We start from the raw sequence: 22,712 nt of genomic DNA, 5'->3' as shown, positions 1-22,712 counted from the left end.
TTTTATTATAAGATACCTCAAAGCTATTATAGAACAAGACAAGTTATATACACATTAATGTGAAAATAAAGTAAAATAAAAAGACTTATTTGAATGGGATTTGTCTATTCTGAATATAATATATTCAGTTTCCATATTATTTCCATATAGGAGAACCATCTTATTTTTTCTCTTTTAAGATTTCTTTGAAAATATATGAAATAGTATTACTACATGTACTGAGTAGTACTCTAAAATTTATGGCTACCTAGAACCTCAGAAGATGACCTTATTTGGAAGTAGGGTCTTTACACATGTAATTAGTTAAGATGAGGGCATACTAGGGCCCATACTAGTTGGCCCTAAATCCAATAACTGGTATCTTTTTAAGAAAGCCAATAGGGGTTCCTGGGTGGCTCCATTGGATGAGTGTCTGACGCTTGATTTTGGTGCAGGTCACGATCCCAGGGCTGTGGGACCAGGCCTTGTGTAGGGCTCCATGCAGAGCGTGGGATCTGTTTAGGATACTCTGTCTCTGTTTCTGTCTCTGTTTCTCTTCCCCACTGCCCATGTCCCCTGCTTGCTCTCTCTCTCTAAAAATAAAATAAATCTTAAAAAAAAAACCTGTAAAGACACAGAAAGACACATAGAAAGCCATGTGATGATGGAGGCAGAGATTGAAATGGTGCAGCTAGAAGCCAAGGATTGCTAGATACTACTAGAAACTGAGAAAGAGACAAGGAAAAGATTCCCTTTCAGAACCTCCAGGAGAAGCTGACCCTCTTTACATCTTGACTTCAGACTCTGTCTTGAATTGTGTAAATTCACAGTATTTTTAAATGATTTTAAAAAGTGATACTGAAAATAAGTATGTACAAATGATATGTAAATAAACATATCATTTGTACAATTACAGGATGTGTAAATCCTGTGAATTTCTGTTGTGTTAGGCCACCCAGATTTTGGTAATTTGTTAATTATTGAAAACATAAATTGAGCATCTAGTTGGTACTCCATAAATAATTGCCAGTTGATATCCTTCATAAGGGAAAATTAATTAAGACTATAATAACTGAACAAGAGAGGCACTTGTACAAAATTTTAAACAAAATACTTTATGATGCAGAAAAGCCTCTTTTTCTCTTTCTTTCTTTCAAAAACACTATAGTTTAATATAAAATGCCTACTACAATTGCATTTTGAAAAATTTGATCTCATTAATATTATATAATATGAATTATAGTCAAAGAAACAGACATAAATGAAGGGGATCAAATTTCATGCTTCAGAATGATGTTACCCACAGATAACATAAAGATTTTATCATTTACCTTCTGTTACCACCACAGGTGGCTCAGTTCACCCATTACATTGGGTTTCATTAATTTGACCACTCGTGGAAAGATATTGATAAGACAAACTATATTTGCAACACTTATGAGAAAAAAAATGATGTGATATATTTCCTTGATTGATGAACTTTTTATTGTAGGACATAGAGAAAAAATGTAAAAAGGAATGATAAATAAAAGAGGAATGGTGAAAATTGTTTGTTTTTCTCACCCAAGTGTTTCCAGGTGATGAATGAATTTTATCCAGAATGGATTTATATACTTTGTATATTCACAGTTAAATATGTCACTGAGTCTGGGGGAAAATATTAATTGAATGAACTATAGAAAAATGCTTACAACATGGTTCATAAAGGCATTCTTAAGCTATCATTCTGATGTTCTATCACCCTCTACTGATCAGTGAGCCAAATTACATTCAGCTGTTTTCCTTGGCCAAAGAGGATTCTTGTTTGAAGACCAAAAAACGTATTTTTGTTTATTTGCTAAATCTACAAAATCTGATGATGAATTTTAAAAAATCATACTGAAAATAAGTATGTGCAAATGATATGTTTATGTTTCTCTCTACTATTAGTCAGCAAGCTCCTCAGTAAAAGTTAGACACTTACTTATATTTGTTTCTCTAGCAGCCAGCCTACTGCTTAGCACAGTAGGATAAATAAAATGTTGAGGCAATTTTTGCAATTATAGTAGTCTTTATTTTTCATTACTTTGTAAAGTTCTTTGTCTCATAAATATAGTTACTATGTGGATTTATGTAACAGTGAAACATATTTTGAATATATTGGTTTCATATAAAATGCTGAAGCTACTTTAACTTCTGTATGTTTTTAACAGTTTCAATCCCATGTTCATAGTCATCTTGATTGTGATTTAATCTGGGCATTTTTCTGGTTACATGTTATTCTGATTATCTCTACATTATTAATTGAGGATTTTTATTGTTTATATTTAGGATCAGCTGGGGGGTGAGAGATGCAGGAGACCAGATATAATTGTCGCTTATGGTCTGTGTTTATTTCTGTTTCATATAAACATGGTCCAGAGGCTGACATGATGGCTCTGTAGTCATCAGGATCCTGGTTCTTTCTGTCTTACTGCTTGCTCCATTATGCATGTGCTGCATGTGCTGAGTGGAATAAATGGATGCAGAGCCTTTGAGAGAGTAGACCAGAATAAAATCCATGTCACAGCACAGTGGAAGTTGGTGAATTGGTAGTTCTCACCAAAGGTGCTGATGTAACGGGCTTGGTCCATTACAACTATATGAGATTGGTGTGCCCAATTCTGGGTTACGTGATGCACAGTAAGTTTCACAAATTGACATTCTATAAATTCATGACCACAAATTGGTACTCATGGTGCTCAAAAATCTTACCCAGTTTCTTTTAGAGCATAGCCTTCTCACTCTCCACAGTAACTATGCTATACCTTCTACTATTTCTTCAAATTTCTGGCTTTCACATCCTCTTTTTTTGACTTTCTCTCCTTCATATTTAACATACCATTTCCATTAGTTCTTCATTTATTATTGAAGAAATGGAAGCCATTGCATGGGCCCCCTTCATTTTTCCACCACTGTACTTACAAACTCTCAACAGACTCTGCATCTATTTTTTCACTGCATTGGAGAAAAGGCATCCATAGCTGTAGTCAGCCAGTGCAGTGAGATCCATTAGGAAATTCTTAGAGTGGTAAGCCTGAACTAGACTGGTGGCAGTGGAGGAGAAGAGAAGCAGACAGATGATGATATATTTTAGAGATAGAACTGAAAGAATGTTATGAAGGATTGGATAAGGGATATGAGGGAGAGGGAGAAGTGAAGTTGCAGAGAATGTGGAGAGTTGGATTTACTCAAGGTTATGGTTTTGCAAAATGAATAAGGCAAAGAAAGCAGGAGCAAATGTGTAAAGGAGTATGGAAGGTAGTGATTAAGATGATGGATTATGGAATCTAAGTGGAAGGAAAGAGAAAAATGAGGGCACAATGAAATAAGAACAGTGACAATGCAGAAACATTATTAGATTAAAGGTCCTGGTAAGATCTCTGCTCACATTATTTGCCTGTTTCTTAGGCCAATTGTCTTTCTCTTATTGATTTAGGATTCCTAATATATTCTGAATACTATTTTATGGAAGCCGTAATGTTGGATTTTCTATCTGTGACTCTTTTTCACCTTTTAAATGATGTATCTTCATGCACAGATATTTTCAATGTTATCAAACTTGTATTCTATGGTTTATGCTTTCTAATGTCTTATTTTGGAATTCCTATGCACTGAGATCACAAAGGTATTCTCTTACATTTTATTCATAGTATTTTAAGGTTTCACATTTTACTTTTCGGTCTTTACTTCACTTGGAATTTATCTTTATGCATGGTATGAGGTACGATCTACTCAGTATTTAACTCTCTCCAATCTGGTTTCTGTTCCACCAATTCACCAAAATTCCTATGCATTTCTTGCCAAATCCAAAGGACCCTTTTCGGCCCTAGGTTTTAATTTGACTCAGCATTTGACACTTTTAGTAGCACTGGGCTCTCTTTTTCTAAAAATAGCCTCTTCTCATGCTTTCTTTAATAATACATTTTCCTGTTTCCTCCTACTTCTGTGAAGGCTCTTTCTCAGTCTCCTTTTTTTTTTTTTTTTTAATGTTTACTTTTATTTTTGAGAAAGAGAGAGAGCATGTGAGTAGGGGAGGGGCAGAGGCAGGGACAGAAGATCCAAAATGGGCTCTGAGCCACCCAGATGCCCTTCTCAGTTCTCCTTTAATAAAAATGACATTAACAATAATTACCATTTATGAAATGCTTTCTATGTTCCAGGGCTTGTGTTAAGTATTTTTTCTACTTAATGCTCACAACAGAATGTTGAGACAGAATTGGTACTGATGAGGAAGCTGAGGTTCAGAGAAAATATGTAATGTGCCCAAGATTATTTGGTTGCAGGCAGTTTGCATTTGATGGCTCTGTTGCCTGCATCTGAGATGTACATTGTAGGGTTTTTCAGAACTTGGTCTAGGGCCCTCTTCCTACTCTATACTTTTTAAGTGATATTCTTCTCTCCTACAGTGTTAAAAGCTATCTGTATGCCAATAAGTTACAAATTTATATTTCCATCTTGGACCTCTTTCCTGAGATACATGCAATTTTGCCACTTGTATGACTCACTGGCATCTTAAACTTAATACATCTAAATTTGAACTCTTGATCTTAATCCCAATTGATCTCCTGCACCTCAGAGATTGACATCTTCATCTACATGGTGTCTCATTCTAGAAACCTAAAAGTTATTTTTGATACTGCCTTAGTCCCTTCATGCTGCTCTAACAGAATACCATAGACTGGGTGGCTTATAAACCACAGAAATTTATTTTTCTCAGTTCTAAAGGCTGGAAGTCCATGAAAAAGGCACCAACAGATTCAGTGTCTGGTGAGGGTCTGCTTCCTCGTTCATAGATGCCTTCTTGCTGTGCCCTCACATGGTGGAAGGGGCAAGAGAACTCTTTGGGGTGTCTTTTATCAGGGCTCTTAATCTCAGTCGGGAGGCATTCCCTTCATGACCTAATCACCTCCCCAAAGCTTCACCTTCTAATACCTTCACCTTGGGGGTTAGGATTTCAACATAGGTAATTTTGGGAGGACAAAAACATTTAGTCTATAGCAGGTATCATTTTCTTCCTCATATCTTTCATCTAATCCTTCATAAAATTCTTTCAATTCTATCTCTAAAATATATCATGATCTGTCTGATTCTCTTCCCCTCCACTGCCACCACTCTAGTTCAAGCTGACTACTCTGAGAATCTCCTAACCGATCTCACTGCACTGGCTCCTGCCTTTTCCCCCCATTCTCCACACAATAGCTAGCAGGATCTTTACACTGTGCATTAAGCCATGCTATTCTGCTGCTAAAAATGCATAAATGCCTCCTGGTGTAGGCTGTAATATTTTTCACCAAAGGAGGTGAAGGAGGAATTGAAGTCAGGAGAGCATGTCACTTGTTTTGGCCAATAAAATATAAAAAGAAATGAAATATGTCACCTACAGGCAGAGTTTTTAAGATCCACAGCCTGCTTTTCCATGCTCTTTTTTTCCCTTTGCCATGGCTACCAATGATGTTCCAGGAAGTGGCTGCCTCAGTCCCAGGGTAGGGACAATGACATCCCAGGAGCAGAACCTATTGCTAACCTATAATGGGTATATGTACAAATGAGATATTCACCCTGTAGGTCACCGAGATTCTGGAGTTGTTTGTTATCACAGCATAACCTGGTTTGTCCTGGCTGATATAACTCTATATTGTTCTTGGGATAAAAGCCAGGATCTTCAATTGAGCCTGTGTTTTTAATCTCACTTTGGGCCATTCTTTCTGTTGTTCATTATTGTCCAGTGACAGTGACCTTCTTTTAGTTCTTTGAACTTTCCAAGTTCTTTTCTTCTCAGGAATGTTAAAGATACAAAAAATGCTATTTTCCTTACTCTTCACAAGCCAACCCCTACTTATCTTTCAAGCCTTGGCTTAAATATCACCTAAACTTCAGGAAGCCTTCCTTCATTACCCAATATATTATGGCCCCTGTTACATCTTCCTAGAATAATTACAAACTGAGGTGAGCGTAATGAAGGAAAATTGGATTCATCTCAGTTTGTAATTATTTTGTGAGTTATGATTTTCTATGAGCTATGCTTTCAGCTGTGACAGAATACCCAGAAGAAAGTGGCTTAAATAACAGAGGTTGAATTTGTTGCCTGTCCAAACAGGTCCAGTGGAAACTGGTTTCCAGAGTTGGTTCACTGGCTCAGTGATGCAGTCAAGAACTTGGGCCCTTTCCATCCTTCTGCTCTGCCATCCTTAGGTTTTGACTTTCACCTTGTCTTGTTGACCCAACATCAGTAGAGATTATAAGGAAACAATCAGCAGTATCACTTCACACAGAGAGGACTTATAAGCATGGATCCAAAATAATACTAATGAGTTAAAGTCTCCCTAAATTTCAGCTCATACTAAAATTCAGATATGTGCATAAAATGAACTTTGCCTAACCTGGCTTTGCCGGTCTTTATCCTGAGTCCCACCTGCTGCATAATAATAATAATAATAATAATAATAATAATATTAATATTAAGCAAATATCTAATTTGTTTTAATGCTTAGTTTGTCTGGTAACTGATTAAACACTTTTATATAGCATTTACTTTCTTTTAGATAAAATGTGTTTGTTCACTAATTTTCTCCCTAGGAGAGAATCTGGATGTCTGAAATCATAATGTGGTTTACTTGTGACTTCTGTGACATTGGGGCTAAGGGTCAAACTTCCTGTGCAGCTCCTTAGAGCATGCTGGTTGGTATTAGCTGGCCCTTCATCTATGTATTCAGTGCTGGTCTCTATTGCTCCACTGCTGGGGCTGGTCTGTTCTCTTGACTTGAGCAGTGCTTCTGATGGCTCTCATTGGCAGGTGCTGATTGCAGACTCCTGAATTTCTTTCTTTTTTTCTTTTTAAAGTTTATTTATTTATTTTGAGAGAGAGAGTAAGTGGGGGAGAGTCAGAGAGAGGGGAAAAGAGAGAGAATCTCAAGTAGTCTCTGCACTGTTAACACAGAGCCCAATGTGGGGCTCTAAACTCATGCATGAACTGTGAGATCATGACCTGAGCCCAAATCAAGAGTCAGATGTTTAGCCAACTGAGACACCTGGGCACTCCCAGACTCCTGAATTTCTTATCAAATTGACCACTGACCAGGTGATCACTCCCATTACACAAGAGCAATGGGCTCCAAATTTGTTTATCCACCCATGATTTGTGTACATTTATTTAAATATTACATATGTGCAGTTGTCAGTTCATGCTGAATATTAGAAAGCCTATTTTCCTCTTTAACTTTTATAAATATAAAAAGAAGTCTTAACATTTACTCCCTTGGTTACTAAGGTTTGGATTTCATCTAGCCTATGAGAATGACAGATGAAGTCTTGGTCTAATAAAAGGGAGAGAGAATTGGCCCAGGATGGCCCCATGGAGGCTGATCTATGTCAACCTTGGCTCTGAGCACAAAACTGAAAAACAAACAAACAAACAAACAAAAAACCAAAAACACCACCAACAAAAAAAACCTCCTCTGAAAACTCATAACCATGGGACTACCCTCACTCAGTTTGGAGTTTGAATTGAGAATATGCTGTCTGGGGGGACACCTGGGTGGCTCAGTACGTTAAGGAACCCACTTCAGTTCAGGTTATGATCTCATGGTTCCTGGGTTAGAGACCCACATTGGGCTCCCTGCTGTCAGCGCAGAGCCCCCTTTCCATTCTCTCTCTCTGCCCCTCCCCTGCTCGGGCTCTCTCTTGGTCTCTCTCAAAAACAAATAAAACATAAAACAAAAATACTGTCTGGGAATCCCTGGCCAAACATTAATCTAGGGGGGAAAAGGGGGGGCGGTCCTAAGCTGCTTTCCCCCAGCCAAGACTGGCAAAATCAAATCCAGAACCAGGGCTGTTGCCGGACAGGCGGGAACCGTCCTGGCCCACTTGCTCCAAACCCAGAGACTTGGGAGCCCATGCGTTCCAGGGTCCGTTGCTGCACGCTGCCTCTGAGGCTCCCTGACGCCCGTACTGGCGGCAGCTCAGCCTGAGGGTGGGGCTTTCCCACTTTTCAGGGTACCCTTAGCGCTGTGTCAGCATGCTGCGCCGAGTACGGGGCTTTCTGTTGCCCACCGTGGCTGGGCAGGAGGAGGAACCCGACCGCCTTTTTGAAGAGCTCTTCCACAAACTGAACCATCACGGGGACGGGATGGTGGACATCACAGAACTGCAAAAAGCACTGGAAGCTATGGGCATCCCTGTGGGCCAGGACGAGGAGGTGGGCCGTGATGCGTTCAGGCCACATACTGTACAGGGCTGCAGGTCCTCTGGAGCCATTAGGAGGTGTCGGTGGGGCTGGGACTGGGGGTGGGGACGGAGAATGTAAGGGTTAAATTGTACTGTAAAGCTAACACTTAGCTTGAAAGATAACAACTTTGTTCTGACACTGAAGGTCAAAAGATAACAGCCTTACTTTTACTCTTGTAAATCATACTTCATACTCTTGTGAATCAGGCTTTACCAATGAAGGAAACAAAACCTCAAAAAAGAGCGTCAGAGACAAGGTCAAAGAGATCCACTGGTTGCAACTTAGCGGCAGAAAGTCTAAAATAATCACCTCATTCGATAACTGTTTCTGACTCATCTGGCAACTATTTCTAACTCATCTAGAAACGGTTTCTCTGTTCTGTTCCCAGATAATGATAAAACGATGTGATCGGCTTTAAAAACTCTGTACCCCGGCTGTTGGAGGCCACACTCTTATCAAGAGTGTTGGTCTGATCGGTCGGCCACACTCTTATCAAGAGTGTTGGTCCCGATCGGTCGGCCTTGCCTCTCATTGTAATAAACTTTGTTGCAACTGTCACTGGTACCCGTAGCATTCTGTTTCAGGAGTCGCGTGGATGCAACAAGAAGACCCCCTCACCCCTTCCTGAACTCCTCTCTGGGCTCAGAAATTCTTTCCGTGTGAGCTGCTTCGCTTAAAACTGCCCAGCTGTTGGAACACTTGTCACAAGTTTGTCCTAATAATGACCTGCCATGGTAAAACATATTGAAGACTTTACCATCTTGCCTAAGTGGGGGCCAAGCCATCAAAACTCTTAAAAGGCCTGCTTGCATCATTGCAACGTTAACCAAAAACCCTCATTGAGCCAAATGCCGATGGCGTGTGTTCAAATTTGGTTAGCTTTTGGGAACTCCAAGGATCTGCCTTGATGGCCTGTGATGGCTCATCCTACAAGGGCACCCCATAGGTTGGGCTATGCAGCCTGCAGGGCAGTTTGCTCCAGAATGCCCCTGCCTCAGGGCTGCATCATGCCCTTCTGGGACATTCCTGGGTGTGCACTGGCTCCTCTGCAGGCTGTAGCTGGAGATGTTCTGATACTAACACATGAATTACAACCATGTATTTTCAGCTTACTCTAGCACTACCAAAGAATCTATACCGAAGAATCTACAACAATATACCATTCACTAGAGTGTGGACTTATCATTAAGCTTAACAAATGACAGTATCCATACTGACTTCTGTGTTTTCAAAGAAGCCTCACTTCCACAGCTGTACATTTAACCAGTTGACCAACTAGAGTTAAAAAAAAAAGCTGCTTTAATTTAAGCTTCTCTAAGACACAATGAGGCCCAGCAGCAGCATAAGAATATATGTGCACATGCATTTGAAAAGGGGAAGGGGACACCAGGTTTTGTAGAAATCTTTTTCTTGTGAGGAGGCTTAATTAAATTCAGTAAGAGGAAATGACAATATTTAATAAGTTTCCATCTGGTAGGCCTGAATTGAATAATGGATGTGAGGTCACACAACATGGAGTCCAGAAAAACATACAATCAGGACAGTAACATTTATTCTTAAGTCCATAATCCTCGGGGTTTATAAAATGCATGCCAGAGAAATGAGGGGATAACTACATACCCTTGATTATGCTATGTCACATTTTGTCATAGAAATTGATGATTTGTTCCCTGGGGCTTACCCAACCACAGATGATGGTTTTGATTATATATAATATACCTATTGTATTGATTTCACTGCGTTCTCTGTGTCCAAGGTTTTTTGCTGCATTCACTTTGCATTATCCAGAAAAGAAACTCATGACATTATGCTTTTCTTCTAATACAGACCCAGAATCTTAATATTCTATTTCCCTTCTCAATGAAGATCTGGGTCCTCTGTTTTGTCAGACTGACCAGTGTCAGCTCTATCTTCATTCAATTTATCCCAGTGGTTCTCAACTAGAAGTGATTTTGCCCCTCAAGGACATCTGGCAATTTTTACTTTTCTGATGGTCATGACAGTGGGGGATGTGTGTGTGTGTGTGTGTGTGTGTGTGTGTGTGTGTGTGTGTGTGATACTAGCATCTAGTGAATGAAGTCCAGGGATGTTGCTAAATATCCTATAATGCACAGGACAACAAAAGATGATCTGGTCCCGAATATCAATAGTGTCGAGTTTGAGAAACCCTGACTTACCCCAACCACAGCCCCTGTCATTCCTTGCTCCCATCTTCCAGTAGCTGTACATGCCTTGTATGTCAATGAGTAAATAGAAGTTCCTTCGGGTTTCTGGCTCTCCTGTAAAATTACCTCAGCTGTAAAATGAGGATAATAATAGTACCTAGCTCATAGGGTTGTTATGATGATTAATGAGCAAACAAATGAAAAATGCTTAAACTTCTTTCCTGAGCTTAAAGCTGCTAGTAAGCCTCTATAAATCAGATACACAGACTATAATCTTACCTTTATTTACATTCCTGATCACTTCATTTCCATAGTCCCAAGGAATGAGGTATTTCTTCTTTTCAAAGTTGGTTCTTCCAGTACATTGTCGACTTCATGTCCTCTCCATCTCCTTTCAAATAGGAAAAGTACAGCTTCTGTAATTCCTTTTCTTTGTCCCGTATTTTCAAACTCTTCCTCTCTAATAACAATGATCCTCCCATGGCCCTGCCCCCCCCACCCAGACATTGTCCTATCATTCTCCTCTGTGTGTAGTCTGGGTCTTTGACAAAGCTATGTCTATGCTTTCTGCCTTCTCTTGTCTGTGGTGAGGTTTCTGCTTTCATTCTTTCCCTCTGTGAAAGGTCACTAAGGACTTCTGCATTATGCACCCATGGGATCTTTCTAGTTATTTGTTTGGCCTTTCTTCAGCATGGAACACTGGTGATGGCTCCTATATTTCCTCCTTTGGCACTATGTCTCAGCTCTCAGGCTGTTGCTTTTCAGATCCCTTTATAGACTCTTTTGACTCAACCCTCAAATGTGGGTGAGCTTCAAGATTACTTTTCAAGGCTCCAACTATCATCCTAGTGTGGGTGACTCAGAAATGGATAGCTATCCCCAGCTTCTGAGTCTCTCCATTTCCCTCTATGATCATAGCTTTGGTTAAGTGTTCCACCACCAAATCATTCTATATTCCTTTTTCTTTATCCCAACATGCAGTTAATCACAGCGTCCTATGTAATTCCTTAGTATATCTCATAACAAGTTCTTTTCTTCTCCATACCTATTGTTCCTGGTAAGCCCAGGCTCCCACCATCTCTCACCTAAGTTGCTATAACCAGTTTTATAATCAGTCTTCTTGCCCTTTCCTCTCACCATTTCTTCCTCCACATTGCCACCCTGTGACCCTTCTAAAAGGTACATCTGATTGTTTTGGGGCTTACAATGTCAGTGGGAAAGTCCAAGCCTCTTAGCATGGTATGTAAGACGATTTCTTCCTTCCCTCCCTCCCTCCTTCCCTCCCTCCCTCCCTCCCTCCCTCCCTTCCTTCATTCCTTTTTTTAAAAGTAGGTTCCATATCCAGTATGGGGCTTGAACTAATGACCCTGAGATTGAGAGTTGCATGGTCTACCGACTGAGCCAGCCAAGCACCCCTATAAGATGATTTCTTGGTACGTGTTGAGGTTCATGGGGCAGTTCTCCAGTTTTCCACCTTGCAGTTATTCAAAGATCTGGATTCCTTTTTTCTTGTGGCATATATATATATATATATATATATATATGCACACACACACATATATATACATATATACACACAGACTATAATCTTACATATATATATATATATATATATATATATATATATATATATATATATGAGGATTTTGTTAGCTAGGCCTAGAAGTGGTACACATTACTTTCACTCTTATTGTATTGGTGAAATCTTGCTCATATGACCATGTTTAACTTCAAGGGAGACTAAGAAATGTAATCTAGCTGTGTGCCCAAATCGGCAAGAAAGAATTCTGGTGGAATTCTAGTGGTCTCTGCTACATCCCTCGGACTTTTGTATCTTTGTTCACCTTTTGCTAGACATTTTTAAAATATTCAAGTGGAGTCACTCCTATGAAGATTTCTCTCATATCTTTATTCCCCACCGAACCTTGAACATTCTTTTTCTTTTGATATATTTTATGATGTAATTAGTATTTCTGTTCTTTAATAAAACATTTATTGTAATAAGAATTTTAGGGGGCACCTGGGTGACTCAGTCGGTTAAGCGACTGACTTCGGCTCAGGTCATGATCTCGCAGTTTGTGAGTTCGAGCTCCGCATCAGGCTCTGAGCAGTCAGCACAGATCTGAAGCCTACTTCAGATTCTGTGTCTCCCCCTCTCTCTACCCCTCCCCTTCTCATGCTCTGTCTCTCTGTCTCTCAATAATAAATAAATGTTAAAGAAAAAAATTAAAAAAAAAAAGAATTTTAGTGGTGCCTGGGTGGCTCAGTAGGTTAAGTGTATGACTTCAGCTCAGGTCATGATCTTGTGGTTTGTGGGTTCAAGCCCTGCATCAGGATCTATGCTGACAGCTCAGATTCTGTGTCTCCCCATCTCTCTGCCCCTCCCCTATTCACATTCTGTATCTTTCTCTCTCAAAAATAAACATAAAAAAGAATTTTATAAAATATGTAGACATATTTCCTAAGAGTTTTAGTTTTTTTTAAAAAAAATGTTTATTCATTTTTGAGAGAGAGAAAGCATGATTGGGAGAAGGACAGAGAGAGAAGGGGGGAGAGAGGTTCCAAAGCAGGCTCTGCTCTGACAGTAGTGAGCCCCATGTGGGGCTCGAACTCACAAACCGTGAAATCATCACCTGAGCTAAAGTTGGATGCTCAGTTGACTGAGTCACTCAGGTGCCCCGACATAAAATTAATTTTATTTTATTTTTATTTTTATTTTTTAACTTTATTTTTTTAAATTTACATCCAAATTAGTATATAGCGAAGCAATGATTTCAGTAGGTTCCTTAATGCCCCTTACCCGTTTAGCCCATCCCCCCCCCCCACACCCCCTCCAGCAACCCTCAGTTTGTTCTCCATATTTATGAGTCTCTTTTGTCCCCCTCCCTGTTTTTATATTATTTTTGTTTCCCTTCCTTTATGTTCATCTGTTTTGTCTCTTAAAGTCCTCATATGAGTGAAGTCATATGATTTTTGTCTTTCTCTGACTCACTAGTTTCTCTTAGCATAATACCCTCTGGTTTCATCCACGCAGTTGCAAATGGCAAGATTTTCTTCTTTTTGATTGCCGAGCAATATTCCATTGTATATACATACCACAGCTTCTTTATCCATTCGTCCATTGATGGACATTGGGGCTTTTTCCATACTTTGGTTATTGTTGATAGTGCTGCTATAAACATGGGGGTGCATGTGTCCCTTTGAAACAGCACACCTGTATTCCTTGGGTAAATGCCTAGTAGTGCAATGGCTGGGTCATAGGGTAGTTCTATTTTTAGTTTTTTGCGAAACCTCCATACTGTTTTCCAGAGTGGCTGCACCAGCTTGCATTCCCACCAACAATGCAAAAGCGATCCTCTCTGCATCCTCCCCATCTGTTGTTGCCTGAGTTGTTAATGTTTGCCATTCTGACAGGTGTAAGGTGGTATCTCCATGTGGTTTTGATTTGTATTTCCCTGATAATGAGTGATGTTAAGCATTTTTTCACGTGTTGGTTGGCCATCTGGATGTCTTCTTTGGAAAAGTGTGTATTCATGTCTTTTGCCCATTTCTTCACTGGATTATTTGTTTTTTTGGGTGTTGAGTTTGATAAGTTCTTTGTAGATTTTGGATACTAACCCTTTATCTGATATGTCATTTGGAAATATCTTCTCCCATTCTGTCAGTTGCCTTTTAGTTTTGCTGATTGTTTCCTTCACTGTGCAGAAGGTTTTTATTTTGATGAGGTCCCAGTAGTTTGTTTTTGCTTTTGTTTCCCTTGCCTCCAGAAATGTGTTGAGTAAGAAATTGCTGCGGGAAAGGTCAAAGAAGTTTTTGCCTGCTTTCTCCTTGAGGATTTTGATGACTTCCTGTCTTACATTGAGGTCTTTCATCCATTTTGAGTTTATTTTTGTGTATGGTGTAAGAAAGTGGTCCAGGTTCATTCTTCTGCATGTCGCTGTCCAGTTTTCCCAGCCCCATTTGGTGAAGAGACTGTCTTTATTCCATTGGATATTCTTTCCAGCTTTGTCAAAGATTAGTTGCCCATACATTTGTGGGTCCATTTCTGGGTTCTCTATCCTATTCCATTGATCTGAGTGTCTGTTCTTGTGCCAGTACCATACTGTCTTGATGATTATAGCTTTGTAGTATAGCTTGAAGTCTGTAGTTTTTTTTTTAAATATACAACATTGTATTAGTTACAAGTGTATAATATAGTGCTTTGACAATTCTATAATTACCCAGTGCTCATCAAGATAACTCTTAATTCCCTTCAGCTATTTCACCCATTCCCCACCCACCTCCCCTTCGTTCTCTATAATTAAGAGTCTGTTTTTTTAATTTGTCTCCTTTTTTTGTTTGTTTCCTAAATTTTACATATGAGTGAAATCCTATAGTACTTGTCTTTCTCCAGCTGACTTATTTCACTTAGCATAATACTCCCTGGATCCATCCATGTTGTTGCAGATGGCAAGATTTCATTCTTTTTTATGGCCAAGTAATATTTAGATAGATAGATAGATAGATAGATAGATAGATAGATAGATAGATTAGTATACCACTTCTTCTTTATTCGTCTATCGATGGAAACTTGGGTTGCTTCTATAATTGGGCTATTGACCCTTGAACATTTTCTATCATAGTGGCTTTGGTGTCTTCCCTGTTAGCCTATAAACTTTGTGAGGGCAGAGGCTATTTTATTAACTGCTAAATGAATATTTAGCAACATTCTGTGAGGATTCAAAGATAATTTTTTTTTCGGGAAGACAGTTTAGTGATTTATTACTTACATTTAACACCCAGTGCTCATCCTATCCAGTGTCCTTCTTAATGCTCCTCACCCCTTCAGCCCTTTGAAACTCCACCCAACACCCTGCCAGCAACCCTCAGTTTGTTCTCTGTATTTAAGAGTCTCTTATGATTTATCTCCCTCTCTGTTTTTATATTATTTTTGCTTCCCTTCCCTTATATTCAACTGTTTTGTATCTTAAATTCCATATATGAGTGAAATCATATGATATTTGTCTTTCTCTGACTTAGTTCACATAGCATAATGCACTCTAGTTCTATGCATGTTGTTGCAAAGGGCAAGATTTCATTCCTTTTTATTGCCGAGTAATATTCCATTGAGTGTGTGTGTGTGTGTGTGTGTGTGTGTGTGTGTGTGTGTGTGTATACACCACATCATCTTTATCCATTCATCGTCGATGGACATTTGGACATTTGGGCTCTTTCCATACTTTGGCTATTGTTAATAGTGCTGCTATAAACATTGGGGTGCATGTGCCCCTTTGAATCAGCATTTTTATATACTTTGGATAAATACCTAGTAGTGCAATTGCTGAGCCATAGGGTAATTCTATTTTTAATTTTTTGAGGATACTCCATCCTGTTTTCCAGAGTGGCTGCACCAGTTTGCATTTCCACCAGCAGTGCAAAAGGGTTCCCCTTTCTACACATCCTTGCCAACATCTGTTGTTGCCTGAGTTGTTAATTTCAGCCATTTTGACAGGTGTGAGTTGGCATCTCATTGTGGTTTTGACTTGTATTTTCTGATGATGAGTGATGTTAAGCATTTTTTCATGTGTCGGTTAGCCATCTGGATATCTTCTTTGGAAAAGTGTCTATTCATATCTTTTGCCCATTTCTTCACTGGATTATTTGTTTTTTGGGTGTTGAGTTTGATAAGTTCTTTATAGATTTTGGATACTAAACCCTTTATCAGATATGTCTTTCACAAATGTCTTCTCCCATTCTGTTGGTTGCCTTTTAGTTTTGCTGATTGTTTCTTTCACTGTGCAGAAGGTTTTTATTTTGATGAGGTCCCAGTAGTTCATTTTTGCTTTTGTTTCCCTTGCCTCTGGAGACATGTTGAGTAAGAAGTTGCTGCAGCCAACGTGAAAGAGGTTTTTGCCTGTTTTGTCCTCTAGGACTTTGATGGCTTCCTGTCTTATGTTTAGGTCTTTCATCCATTTTGAGGTTGCTTTTGTGTATGGTATAATAAAGTGGTCCAGGTTCATTTTTCTGCATGTCGCTATCCAGTTTTCCAACACCATTTGCTGAAGAGACTGTCTTTATTCCATTGGATATTCTTTCCAGCTTTGTCAAAGATTAGTTGCCCATATGTTTGTGGGTCCATTTATGAGTTTTCTATTCTGTTCCATTGATCTGAGTGTCTGTTTTGATGCCAGTACCATACTGTCTTGATGATTACAGCTTTGTAATACAGCTTGAAGTTTGGGATTGTGATGTCTCCAGCCTCAGTTTTCTTTTTCAGGATTGCTTTGGTTATTTGGGGGTCTTTTTTGGTTCCATACAAATTTTAGGATTGTTTGTTCTAGCTCTGTGAAGAATGGTTGTGTTATTTTGATAGGGACTGCATTGAATATGTAGATTGCTTCGGGAAGTATCGACATTTTAACAATATTTGTTCTTCCAATCCATCAGCATGGACTGTTTTTCCACTATTTTGTGTCTTCTTCAGTTTCTTTCATAGGCTCTCTACAGCTTTTAATGTATAGACTTTTCACCTCTTTGTATAGGTTTATTCCTAGGTATTTTATGGTTTTTTGTGCAATTGTGAATGGGATCGATTCCTTGATTTCTCTTTCTGCTGCTTCATTATCAGTGTATAGAAATGCAACCGATTTCTGCACATTGATTTTATATCCTGCAACTTTGCTGTATTCATCTATCAGTTCTAGCAGTTTTTTTGGTGGAGTCTTTTGGGTTTTCCATATAGAGTATCATGTCATCTGCGAAGAGTGAAAGTTTGACTTCTCCTTGCCAATTTGGATGCCTTTTATTTCTTTGTGTTGTCTGATTGCTGAGGCTAGGACTTCCAACACTATGCTGAATAACAGTGGTGAGAGTGGACATCCTTGTTGTGTTCCTGACCTTAGAGGGAAAGCTCTCAGTTTTTCCCCATTGAGGATGATATTAGCATTGGGTCTTTCGTATATGGCTTTTATGATCTTGAGGTATGATCCTTCTATCCCTACTTTCTTGAGTGTATTTTATCAAGAATGGATGCTGTATTTTGTCAAAAGCTTTTTCAGCATCTATTGGGAGGATCATGCGGGCCTTGTCCTTTCTTCTATTGATGTGAGGTATCACACTGATTGACTTGCAGATATTGAACCAGCCCTGTATCCCAGGAATACATCTCACTTGATCGTGATGAATGATTCTTTTAATGTATTTTTTGATCAGGTTGGCTAGTGTGTTATTGAGAATTTTTGCATCCATGTTCATCAGGGAAATGGGTCTGTAGTTCTTTTAAGTGGGGTGTTTGTCTGGTTTTGTAATCAAGGTGATGGTGGCCTCATAGGATGAGTTTGGAAGTTTTCTTTCCCTTTGTATTTTTTGAAACAGCTTCAAAATAATAGGTGTTAAGTCTTCTTTAAATGTTTGGTAGAATTCCCCTGGAAAGCCAACTGGCCCTGGACTCTTGTTTGTTGGAAGATTTTTGATTACTGAGTCAATTCTTTACTAGTTACAGGTTTGTTCATATTTTCTATTTTGTCCTGTTTCAGTTTTGGTAGTTTATATGTTTCTAGGGATTTGTCCATTTCTTCCAGATTGCCCAATTTGTTGGCATATAATTGCTCATAGCATTCTCTTATTACTGTTTGTATTTCTGCAGTGTTGATTGTGTTCTCTCTTCTTTAAATTTTTTGATTTTATTTATTTGGGTCCTTTCCTTTTTCTTTTTGATCAATCTGACTAGGAGTTTATAATTCTTTCATAGAACCAGCTCCTGATTTCATTGATCTGTTCTACTGTTTTAATAGATTTTGAAATCATTGGTTTCTGCTCTAATTTTTATTATTTCCCTTCTGCTTGTCTTGGGCTTTATTTGCTGTTTTTTTCCAGCTCTTTGAAGTGTATGGTTAGGTTGTGTATTTGAGACTTTTATTCCTTCTTTAGGAAGGCCTAGATTGCTGTATACTTCCCTCCTATGACTGCCTTTGCTGCATCACAGAAGTTTTTGGGTTGCTATGATTTTATTTTCATTGGTTTCCATGTACTTTGAAATTTCCTCTTTAATTTTTTTATTAACCCATTCATTCTTTAGTAGGATGTTCTTTAATCTCCAAGTATTCATGGTCTTTCCACATTTTTTCTTATGGTTGATTTTGAGTTTCATAGCGTGTCCCAAAAATATGAATTTTTTTTGTATTTGTTGATGGCTGATTTGTGACCCAGTATGTGATCTATTCTGAAGAATGTTCCATGTGCACTTGAGAAGAATGTGTATTCTGCTGCTTTAGGATGAAATGTTCTGAATATATCTGTTAAGTCCATTTGGTCCAGTGTGTCCTTCAAAGCCATTGTTTACTTGTTGCTTTTCTGCTTATACGATCTGTCCATTGCTGTAAGTGGGGGTGTTGAAGTTCTCTACTATTATGGTATTATTAGCAATGAGATTCTTTATGTGTGTGATTAGTTGATTTATATATTTGGGTTCTTCCATGTTGGTGGCATTAATATTTATAATTGTTAGATCTTCTTGTTGGATAGACCCCTTAATGATGATATAATGCCCTTATTCATCTCTTGTTACAGTCTTTAGTTTAAAATATAGTCTGTCTGATATAAGCATGGGTACACAGCTTTCTTTTGATGACCATTACCATGATAGATTGTTCTCCATCCCATTACTTTCAATCTACAGGTGTCTTTAGATCTAACATGAATCTCTTGTAAGTAGCATATAGATGGGTCTTGTTTTCCTATCCATTCTGATACCCTATGTCTTTTGATTGGAGCATTTAGTCCATTGACATTTAGAGTGAGTACTGAAAGATGAATTTAGTGCCATTGTGTTGCCTGTAGATTGGTGTGTCTGATGGTGCTCTCTGGTCCTTCCCAGTCTTTGTTGCTTTTGGTCTTTTTTGTTTTGTTTTGACTTTTCTCCACTCAAAGAGTTCCCCTTAAAATTTCTTCCAGGGCTGGTTTAGTGGTCACGAATTTCTTTAATTTTTCTTTGTCTGGGAAATTCTTTATCTCTTCTTTTATTTTGAATCACACCCTTGCTGGATAAAGAATTCTTGGCTGCATATTCTTCTGATTCAGCACTGAATGATTGAATATATCCTGCTACTCCTTTCTGGCCTGCTAAGTTTCTGTGGATAGGTCTGCCGCAAATCTGTTTTGTCTTCCCCTACAGGTTAAGGACTTTTTTCCCCTTTTCTGCTTTCATAACTCTTTCCTTGTCTGTTTATTTTGTGAAGGTGTCTATGATATGCCTTGGTGATAGTCGGTTTTTGTTTAATCTAATGGGAGTTCTCTGTGCTTCTTGGATTTTAGTATGTGTTCTTCCCCAGATTAGAAACATTTTCCACTATAATTTGCTCACATAAACCTTCTGCCTCTTTTTCTCTCTTCCTTCTCTGGGACTCCTATGATTCAGATGTTATTGCTTTTTAATAAGTCACTGAGTTCTCTAAGTATTGTATCATGCTTTTTTGCCTTTGTCCCCCCCCCCTTTTTTTTTTCCAACTTCATTATTCTCCATAATCTTGTCTTCCAAATTGCTGATTCATTGCTCTTCTTCATCCATCCTTGCTGTCACGGCATTCATTTGAGATTGCATCTCAGTTATAGCATTTTTAATTTTGTCCTCACTAGATATTATTTCTCTTATCTCCACAGAAAGGGATTCTATGCTTTTCAACCTCAGTTAGTATTCTTATTATCATGGTTCTAAACTATAGTTCAGACATCTTATATCTGTGTTGATTAAGTCCATGGTTGTCATTACTTCCTTTTCTTTCTTTTGGGGTGAATTCTTTCATTTTGCATTTTGGAGGAAGAAAAAAATTGATAAAGTAAAAAATTAAAAATTAAAAACAAGATGAAAGATCAAATAAAGGAAGCTAGATCCTAGGTGTGTTTTGGTCTGCTTGTTGAAAGAAGCTTGATAGAATAGAGAAAAAAGGGAAAGAAAAAAAAGAAGGTAAAAAAAACTTTTTAATTAAAAAAATTATATAATAGAAAAGAATAAAATGAAATAGAGTAAAAAAAGTGTAAAAAATAAAAAAGTAAAAAAAATAAAATTTTCTTCTTCTGTATCAAAGAATGAGGAAGAAAAGAAAAAAAGAAAACAATTTAAGCAAAAACAGAAGCAAATAAAATGAATAAATAAATGAACAAGTGAACAAAATGAAACCTGAATGAAGTTACATCCAGTTTCCCCTAGAACTGAAACTATGAAGCCTTCTGTAGTCCATATACTAAGCAGGTGGAGTGACTTGTGTTGGTTTTCTATGGGATGTGTTTGGAGGGTGCAGTTGGGTGGGACTTGGAGTAATGGCTCTGTTCTTCACTAGGTGGCACTGTTTAGTTTACTGGGGTGGACCAATAAGGAGGGGTCTGTGTGCCACATGGGGAGAAGTGGTTCCCCTGCTTGGAGTGCAGGTGTGTGCATATGCACACATGGTTGTGGTGAGAATGGCTTTACCTAGCTCCCTAGTCTGTGACACAGGAATTTTGTACTCACACTGACCTGTCATCAAGGACTCCCCCTTTGTCTTCGTTCTCCATCTACTCCTCACCTCTACTCTGTCTATGTCCAAGCTGTTTGCCTACCAGGCAGCACCTCCCTCCAGAGTCTTATCTGAGATGGGGTTGGGTTTCAAAACCCTACATTTTATCGACCCTTGTGGCTAGGACCCGTGCCAACTTTCTGGGGAAGGGTTTCATTGAGCAATGGCTGGTGCTGGCTTCCCCCAGAAGTGGGATTGTGCAGTGGCAGAGGTTCATAGATTATAGCAAACGACAACACACAGCCAGTGCCAGATTTCACTGCACTCTAGTGTCTTTGTCTCAATACCAGCAAATGTGGCTGCTCTCCAGGGTCTGCTGGGACCTTTGCCTGTGGGGAGGCTGTATGGCCTCCACTAAATGCACTCCAAGCAGGGGAACTGCTTCTCCCTGTGTGGCATATGGACCCCTTAGACACTGCTGCCTGCTCCTGGAGATTTGTCCTACCTCCTCACCAGACCACCACCAGGCACTGAGCTCTGAAACCTCAGGCTCTGTATTCCACTGTTTATAGAATCCTGGTGGTATTGAAACCCTCTTCTTTCTTCCTATCAATGGTTTTGGGGAACAGATTTCTTGTTCAGTCCCCTGCGAGTGTTTTCACTCTTTCTTTCTTTCCAGCTACTTTTGGGAGAGTGGTTTTCTTGCACTCTCATGGTGCACTGCACTCTCCCCCTTTCCCTTTCTTTGTCCTCTCTTTGCAAAAACAGCTCCCTACCCTCTGTGGCTTTTCTCTCCCCCACTTCACCTCTCTGCACCACATACCTGACAAGTTTTGTGGCTCAAGTTATGCATATTGTTGTGTTAATCCTCAGATCAATTTCCTAGGTGTTCAAAATGGTTCTGTGCTGATCTGGTTGCATTTTAGGGATGAGACAAGCTCAGGGTCTCCATGCTGCTCTTGGAAACATCTTGGAAACTCCCAGAAGCTATATGTGATTCATTTCTTTTTCTTAAGCATTTACTGAGTAAATGAATACAAATAGGACTGTTGAGTAGAAGAGTAGACTAGTCAGTTGCTAAACCACTTTAAATTTCCAATACCAAACGATTCTATGTTTTCAGTGTTAGAAATTTTATTCTAAAACTTATGTACCAATAATCTATGGTAGAATTCTAATTTACCTAAGATAAATGTACAAATGTTTAAGCACTACAATTTGTAATGTAACTTGTCTGAATCCATGTCTCTAATAACATTTCTTTTCTCTTACAGATATTAAAATCTGTTGATATTAACACATGCAATCTGCTGAACCTTGGCACATTTATGCAGTACCTTAAAGATAATGAGAAGACAATGAAGATGAACTTTAAGAGTTTGGATGCAAATAATGATGGTTTGTTCTTATACAGTGAGCAAACATGTGTAGCCAAGAATTAACTACAGTTTAGTAAAGGTTTATTCCTTGATATTTGGATTCTGTGAAAGGTTATTAAAAACTCATTTATTTAATTCATCATTTGTTTGACTGTTATTACTTCTAAGGAATATTTTTAAATGATATAATTTTTATTTGCATACTATCTTTCAAAAATAACAACCACCGGGGCGCCTGGGTGGCTCAGTCGGTTGGGCGGCCGACTTCGGCTCAGGTCATGATCTTGCGGTCCATGAGTTCTAGCCCCACGTCGGGCTCTGTGCTGACAGCTCAGAGCCTGGAGCCTGCTTCATATTCTGTGTCTCCCTCTCTCTGACCCTCCTCTGTTCATGCTCTGTCTCTCCCTGTCTCAAAAATAAATAAACGTTAAAAAAAAAAAAACAAAAATAACAACCACCAACAAAAAAGCCTACA

The 22,712-nt window shown here is 38.8% G+C and overlaps 1 protein-coding gene across 1 annotated transcript; it reads left to right on the top strand.

The window, feature by feature from the left end:
* The first annotated feature begins 7,902 nt into the window (after positions 1–7,902).
* Positions 7,903–22,379, top strand: LOC122227503 (calcium-binding mitochondrial carrier protein SCaMC-1-like). The gene is made up of 2 exons (XM_042952055.1): positions 7,903–8,194; positions 22,133–22,379. The coding sequence occupies exons 1-2, from the start codon at positions 8,015–8,017 to the stop codon at positions 22,298–22,300; spliced, it is 348 nt and encodes a 115-aa protein (XP_042807989.1). The 5' UTR covers positions 7,903–8,014; the 3' UTR covers positions 22,301–22,379.
* Positions 22,380–22,712: the final 333 nt, after the last annotated feature.

This window comes from Panthera leo, chromosome C1 (assembly GCF_018350215.1).
Source record: "Panthera leo isolate Ple1 chromosome C1, P.leo_Ple1_pat1.1, whole genome shotgun sequence".
Taxonomy (NCBI): domain Eukaryota; kingdom Metazoa; phylum Chordata; class Mammalia; order Carnivora; family Felidae; genus Panthera; species Panthera leo.
Note: the sequence above shows the minus strand (reverse complement) of the source record. Positions and strands in the feature narration are given on the sequence as shown.